A 7866-nucleotide genomic window follows, 5' to 3' on the forward strand; every position below is an offset into this window, starting at 1 on the left:
GGAACTAAAAGATGTCAATAAAGGACCTTTATTTTTTAACCCAGCAAATAGCCATCATTTCACCGTCTAGGTTAACTATGGACCCGATATAGTCTGGCTATGAGCTTGAATTGAAATATTGAATTGAACTGAAAATAACCATGAATTTGGTTACATGTCGTTTTTGCCAAAATAACTTGTGAGATGATGTTCCATCATGTAAGCAAAGTCAACAGTGATCATTTTTTAAACATGTTATATGCATAGCCTGGGAGTCTATTCTTGGGCTATGGTTATATTAAATGTTCACTGACAGACCAAATTTTGCATTGTTTTAGCCTAGACGTCAGGGCTGTGTTTGGATGGCTATTGGACGTTTTTTAAACACAAAATTGCTTGCTGGGAACTTGGAAGGGTATGTTATGACGTCCAAAACTTTCATACGCACAAAACATCCTGAATGGAAGGAGTTGTCTCCTTTATTATTGTTGTGGTTGATATTATGTGATGTATGATTACTCTTTTGTATGTTTCCGTTCTCTGCAATAAAAAATAAATAAACAAATAAAATCCTGAATGGAAGGAAACTCTGTCCAAAACGTTCTTCCAAACTAGAGTTTTGTTGCTGGGTTGAGCACAGGAGCTGCTAGCTTCTACTTTTAGTGTTTTAGCGCCGACCGCTGGTTGTCAACGTAAATTACAGGTTGGTGTTATATAAGCACGCACCATTGATAAACACGTCACCCCGGCCAATGGCGAATTACTACAGAATAACTCCATTAAATGAATCACCAGTAAATACGTCTGTGATCATTTTGAACGTAACAGTGTTTCCCATGATGCATTTAATAAGCAAAACTGCTGTCAAATTGCCATATGACTTCGGACTTCCGTGTAGGTTATATCTGTCACTGAACGCATGCTTTACATTTGGAGGTGTGATCCAAAATCGGCTCTGCATAGATAATATAGTCATGTTTTATGACCTAAGGTTAAACTAAAACTCTGCAACCAGTCATCCGATCGCTGTCAGTCCCGCTGATCATAATGACGTCATCTATGACTTCCCGCAATAGTCGAAGTAATCCAGGAAGTGATCTGGACTGGCCGAAAACTTTCCCATAAGATTCATTTTTAAGTCGTTTCTGTTCCTTGAGGGTGCAATCACTAAGTATGGCGTATCCTGGGTATAACAATGTAAGTATCACTTATATGTTTTATGTTGTAGAATGTAAAAATGATTTGATAATTAGTTTAAGAAACGCCAGATTGGTTGAAAAATCTGTATGTCTTGTTACGCCCCATATTGTTACATTGAATAAATTACATATAATTTAATACCGGTAATTACATTTCCTCTAATATGGATTTGGCATAAACTAATATGGATTAGGCATACCGATTGAAACCACAGCAAGTTAGGCTATACCTGAACCCGGTATCAGTAATGTAACTTTTTAACTAACGTTACAGGGCTATTATTTTGCCCACCGCCCACCCGGTTTTCAAGGGGAAAAGGACATTTTCAACAATACAATATATAAGCCATGACATTTTTGTTTTGTTTTCCATTGAAACATAAACATTACTAAAGCAAATTATCTTGAGATTTAAAATTGTGGAAGATTTTTTCTTGAAATGTGTTTTAAGCATAAACTTTCACTTCCACTTCTAGACATTTTATTTTAAGAATGTTTAGATGTTTTTATAAAATATCTACACAAAAAAAATAAAAAAATAAATAGTCACAGCACGTTGTCCATCTATGCCAAAAACAAGCTAAATGAATCAAGAGAAATAAATTATTTATTTGCACACCACCCTCACATATTTTTTAAGGGCAAGGACATTTTCAACAATACAATACATAAGCGATAACATTTTTGTTTTGTTTTGGTTTCCATTGAAACATAGAAAGAAACATTACTAAAGCAAATTATATAGAAATTTTGTTGAACCTATTGGCAAATAATTTGTCTTGTTTTAAGCATAAACTGTCACTTCTAGTAAATCTTATTTTAAGGATGTTTAAATATGTATATATATATAAAAAAAAACAAATTTGTTTTTTGTTGTTGTGTGTCACAGCACGTCGTCCATCTATGTCAAAAACATAAGTTAAATTCCTACACTGTCAGGAAGAAAAAATGTGCAAAAATGATGCCGGTTTAGCAAGCCACACCTTGTGACTTGCCTCTGGGAAAAGCTGTTGTACCCTTGAAAGTTTGTTTTCCCCCTTTTTTTCTGAGAATGTATAAGTCCAAATATTTATTTATTATATTTTGTCACTTTTATTGACATTTTCTGCTCCCAAGTCATGTCTATCTATATGCCTGTCTAATTTTGCATGGACAGGTTAAAGTAAAAAAAAAAAAAGGTATATGAACATATAGCATAGATGTGGTTTCACCACAGAAAGCACATGTATAGCCTCTTGGCTAATATGTAGGCTGGACTTTATTTAGGCCCAATAGTAATTGGCCGCCCCTGTCTGTACTCTTGGTAAAACCCAGTGGAATGTTATGAGTTTAATTGGACAATTGTGTGTGTTTTGAAACAAATCCAAGTGAAGTAATACATGATGTTCAGCAATTGGTTGGTTGATACATTATTTTGAACAGACACTAACGGTTGATTTAGATTGCACATTTGATTCTAGCTGTAGCCTATTAGGGCTGTTTTCAGGGGCAGACCACTTGAACCTTGTTGTGTAAGTGTACCCATTAAGCCCATTTACCCTTTAAGCCCACTTTCAATTCTGAAGTCAAATGAATAAAAGAGAAAATTATATTTTATGCTGCTCATTATTTTAACCAATCCAGTGATTTGTTACTTCCCTGGCATTTTTTATTGCATACCAATCACATTTGGCAATGTTGAGTTAGCCCCACACATGTGCATGCTGTCTCAGGGGAGGCTCACACAAATTTAGGTGTTTTGGGACCCTTCAGAAATCAACACATTGCTGCAATTTCAGCCATTTCTTTGGTAACTACATTGATATTATGTCAAATAAGAGATAAATGTACTGTTTTTTGTGTATGAACAAATAGTACTTTATCATTGTATATAATTTTCCTTTAAATGGAAAGATGAATTTTATTAGCTTGCGTTCAAAGCTAATCTCTAGGTCAAACCATGAGCCTTACAGAAAGGCTAGACTGCCAAAGAATTAAGCATGTGAACTGCAAACAATAAATGTTTTGTGATTCATTTTACATTAATTTACAAATAAATACATTATAAATAGTTTTTTAGAAAAGATTCTTTTCATAAATTAAGTTCTTTTTTAAGATGGCCTTAAATGGTACAGTGCCACAAAACGCATGCAAACTATAGCCAACACAAGCTAACCTTGAATTAAAAAAACGTAACATTTCTCAATGTTGGCACAATGAAAATTACTATGATACTTAGTCCACAGTATATTTAAGCTCCCTGCATGTATTTGTAAACATATCTTACTTTTTTAAAGGGAAAACATGTGCATTCACCATTACTTACTGTGGAACCATTTAAGCCCACCTTATGTGTTTCAATGAGGAATCCCTCTAATTGCAAACTTTGATACATTTTCTGAAAGTGTTTTTTAATCATTTTAACAAATGATTTTTCTTATAAACTATGTCAATATCCATGAAAAAAACCTAGACTTAGATTTTGGTGGGCTTAATAGGTACACTTACCTAAGTCTTAAATGTAGTCATGAACCGAAATTTACATCTGAAAATTATTTCTCGTTTTTAATCAATCTGCATTTTGATGAACCAAGATATTTTAGTCTATACTGTTTTCAGTTAGGCTAATGCATGAACAAAACATCACTAAACATTATTTTAGCGCACTTAACGTTACCATCTAATAATCGTAATAAGCATTGTGCTTTGATACGTAACAAAGTGTGAGCTTTAAAATTCTGTACATTTTGTAATGAAATTCAAACAATAAATGTTGTGCTTTTTTGAAATATCACTGTAGCCACCTCAGTTATTCTTCTTTACTTATAGCACGAAATAAACAATAATGGCCGTCAGAAGGTATGTTAAAAGAAACTGTACAACTTACTGAAATGTCTCATGTAATCGCTCCATTAACCGTTAGAGCGCCAAAAGTTACAGGCTGCAGCTTTAACCTGTTGTCTCCATTATTTAATGTATGTTTGATTAAATCTGTCAAGAAAGCACCATTTAAATGTTAATATTTCAACAATGAATTAGAGTAGAAACATAATTATATCATTAAAGGGTTGATACAAAACTGCCATATGTGCAATTTAAATGTTTGTATACAGCTCAGTATATATATAACTAATTTGATTAATTAACTGATTATTAAATACATTTTGAGGTTCGGTTTTTCAGCCAAATAATTTTTTTTTTCCGATCAGTACAGTAGGCTGCTTAAAAGTCTCACTTTTTTACTTGCAGTTTGGTGGTCCAATGCCAGGAGTTCCTGCTCAGGGTATGGCAATGCCAGGGGTCCCTGCTGCAGGTGGTTACCCAGCACAACCATATGGGGCGTACCAGGGGACTTTTCCTGCTTCTCCTGCCCAGGACCCAATGTGGGGCTATTTCACAGCAATAGCTGGTCAGGTGAGAGCTGCTAGCTATACTGTCTTTTCTGTCCCATTATGTTGTTCATGCAGTAAACATAAATCTTATGTCAGGATGGTGAAGTTGATGCTGAAGAACTTCAAAGGTGCCTCACTCAGACCGGAATCAGCGGCACCTACAGTCGTGAGTACAAAGATTGTAGAAGGATTTTTAGTTCAAAATGCTTGGACTAGCAAATCAATAATATAGAGCGAGTGTCGATCATGCTCACTGTGCTTCTTTTTTTGCAGCCTTCAGTTTGGAAACCTGCAGGATTATGATTGGCATGCTGGATGTATCCTTTACAGAAAAATGAAACAGCTCTGTTCTTATCTCTACAACTTGAGTCAAAAGTTTGCTTCATGCAGTATCCCAACATCTTGATGTGGTTTAGATTCTTTAAGCATGTGTGTACAGAGAGATCTCACCGGAAAGATGGGTTTCATTGAGTTCAAAGAATTGTTCACTGTGCTAAATGGCTGGAAGCAGAACTTCATAATGGTGGACAGGGACTGCAGTGGAACGGTGGATCCTCATGAGATGTCCCAGTGCCTTGCTAACATGGGTGAGTTTGACCTTTCATAATAGTATAAGTCTATTTCCATTGACTGAGATCAAAATGTAGCTAGTTCTCAGGGCAAAATATCTCTCATAGAATAAATAACAAGTCACTAATTTTGAGCTTTAAAATCAAATCAAAACTACAGGGCACAATGTACATGTCTTAGCCAATAGCCTTGGAGACTGTGTTGTAAGCAAAAAATGTGTCATGATTGCACAGGTTTCCGAATTAGCCCACAGGCACAGAACGCCATCATCAAACGCTACAGCAAGTCTGGAAAGATCTACTTTGATGACTATGTGGCGTGTTGTGTGAAGCTAAGGGCACTTACAGGTGAGACTTTTTGTAAAAATTTAGAAATGCAAATCTATACAAAACTTGATTATTATAACTACACCGATTATAGTTATACTAAGTATTCTGTTAATTGTATTTTTGATCAAACACTGTATGACTTTTTTATTTTTACGTAGACAACTTTAGGAGGAGAGATACAATGCAGCAGGGAATGGTGAACTTCCAGTATGATGATGTAAGTGAAGACAAAGTTTTCCCATTTAAGTGCCTATATTTTCTTATTTTTAAAATCTAAGATGGTTTTTACTGATTAATTGTAGAAGTAAAATGGTTTACTTCTTAAAAGAATATAGGAAGCTGTTGTAACATCTTCAATTTCCTCTTGCAGTTCATCTTGTGTACTATGTCTCTCTGAAGAGGATTAAAGACAAGTAGAGTATGCACTCCAGGAAGAGCACTGAGTGACTGAAGGTGCAAAGAAATATATGTGCTAATTTGCCAGTATGATGTTATATGTGAACGTAGGAGTAAATCATATATTGCTTGAAATTGCTTTCAATATTTGTGCCAAAGCAGACCTCAATTGTTTTTAAATGATCTTTTTCATATTCATTCTTTATAAATTATGTGTATTATCTTAAAATATAACCTCACTTACCATATATTTTGCCAATAAAACATGGTACATCTTTAAGAGTTGTGTTCTGGCTTTATTTAGCAGCAAGGACAGTGATTCTCACAGTGAACCATGTGCTGTTGTGGTTCATGTAGGTAGTAAAAATCAGTGTCGGGGTATCTTGTACACATTACAAGTACGTAATCAGATTACTTTTTTCAAGTAACTAGCAAAGTAACACTACTTTTTAATTTACATTTATTTACTGACAGCTTTCCTGTCCACATGTTGAGAGAAATCGTAAGTAAGAGCAGAGGCGTTGTGTGTGCTGTCTAAACATGAGCTGACTTGTTGTAGTTCTAGACTAAATGTGAGCATGCTTTTACTCGTCTCACTTGCACAAAAACAGATCAAGTACCTCAAGTCAAGTAACCTTCATTTATATAACGCTTTTAACAATATAGATTGTTTTAAAGCAGCTTTACAGTGAAAATAGGAAATTAAAGTAACAGAGATTGTTTTGGCTTAACAGCAGCTCTAGAATTAAGTTATTGTCCAGCTAAAGTTAGTTTTGATTGATTCACATCCGTTGCAAAGATCATTAGTTATTAACTTAGGGGCCGCTTACACAACACCGTTCTACCAGAAAACCCTTAACGCGCTCATTCCCACAACAACAGTGCCTGGTGGCTCGAGAACGCAAACACTGAAATAGGTTTCAAGGTGCAAGCGTTGACTAATTTTGAAAAACGTCATCTCCGCGTAAACTTCAAAAACGCTAATCTGTGAAAACGCTGATGGCGTGCACATGCGTATTACGTGTTTAGTCTATAGGTATGCGCGTTTGAATATACATGTGTGCAGGTGTGTTGTAGTCCTTCTTTACAAATTGACCTCAACAAATTACTTGTCTGGCCTATGAATTCATAATTCATCATTTTTTGTTGCTTCCGCGTATCCATGTAATGTAAACTGGAATAATTTTGACTGTTGACGTTTTAACTGAGCAGAGGTAAAGGGAAGGGAGGGAGGCCTTCACAGGGAAGAGACTAGTTGACACTTTAGGACTGTGTTGTCATGGTGTCCAGGTGCAGGTCCTTCATTAGATCTGGATACGGCCTGGATCCGGCGGACTGCGATAAACCTTGGGATAAACAAAGAAACTAATATTAGTGTAGACGCCATTCTTATGATGCAACGAGTACATCAGGATTTATGGGAAGTGTTCCCGGTTCCGGCTGACCTAATCTGTGCAGCCTAACATTGAATCATCTAAATTGATAATGTGTTATGTGTATGATAGGTCAAAGAGATGTGTTTGATACAATGAATAAAATTATAAAAACGGTGAAATGCAAACTCTGAGTATTATGCAAGCCTGCAAAAATGAAATGTTAATTAACACAAATATTCTTAATGTATTTAATCTCACGTTATTAAACAATGTCTTTGCTGCTGACCTTCGATGATCCAGTTCAACCATATGAGTAAGCAATAATCACTTTAGTTAGACATCACTTTTTTTTCTTTCTTTTTTATTGCTATGAGGGGCTGCATCCGAAATAGCAAAGTGTCCAAAGCCTACTCTTTTATGAGCACTGTGTATGCGGGCATACTTTTGTCTTATGCTGTTTTTCGCCTACAATATAGTAAGGATGTATGTGATTTTAGATGCAGCCAGAGTTAGTCTCGCGTAGCCAGACCTTTAGCCAACGTTCTGTGGGCGTGACGTCTTGACCTTTCTTCTTCTGCAATCCAGAATGGCAGTATGCAAAGCTGAAAGGTTTGTCTAAGCTGTGCCCTCTACTGTTCAGGCGTGA

General features: G+C 35.7%; 1 protein-coding gene and 1 long non-coding RNA gene across 2 annotated transcripts; one reads left to right on the forward strand and one right to left on the reverse strand.

The window, feature by feature from the left end:
* The first annotated feature begins 1017 nt into the window (after positions 1–1017).
* On the forward strand, positions 1018–6124 carry gca (grancalcin). The gene is made up of 8 exons (XM_082137046.1): positions 1018–1176; positions 4407–4571; positions 4646–4715; positions 4823–4866; positions 4989–5136; positions 5353–5466; positions 5607–5665; positions 5819–6124. The coding sequence occupies exons 1-8, from the start codon at positions 1153–1155 to the stop codon at positions 5843–5845; spliced, it is 651 nt and encodes a 216-aa protein (XP_081993172.1). The 5' UTR covers positions 1018–1152; the 3' UTR covers positions 5846–6124.
* LOC309474528 lies at positions 6014–7778 on the reverse strand. Its single transcript, XR_014197365.1, has 2 exons — positions 7507–7778; positions 6014–7190 (listed from the first exon to the last, which is right to left on the reverse strand). It is a non-coding gene; the product is annotated as an uncharacterized lncRNA (long non-coding RNA).
* Between the last annotated feature and the right edge of the window lie 88 nt (positions 7779–7866).

Source organism: Leuciscus leuciscus (assembly GCF_965113295.1).
Source record: "Leuciscus leuciscus genome assembly, chromosome: 14".
NCBI classification, from domain to species: domain Eukaryota; kingdom Metazoa; phylum Chordata; class Actinopteri; order Cypriniformes; family Leuciscidae; genus Leuciscus; species Leuciscus leuciscus.

Bases quoted from the DNA above. Each gene is read 5' to 3' on its own strand.
- gca (XM_082137046.1), top strand. From the start codon at position 1,153: ATGGCGTATCCTGGGTATAACAAT. The intron at 4,572-4,645 runs GTGAGAGCTGCT...ATCTTATGTCAG, and splicing joins TCACAGCAATAGCTGGTCAG to GATGGTGAAGTTGATGCTGA. The intron at 5,137-5,352 runs GTGAGTTTGACC...ATGATTGCACAG, and splicing joins CCAGTGCCTTGCTAACATGG to GTTTCCGAATTAGCCCACAG.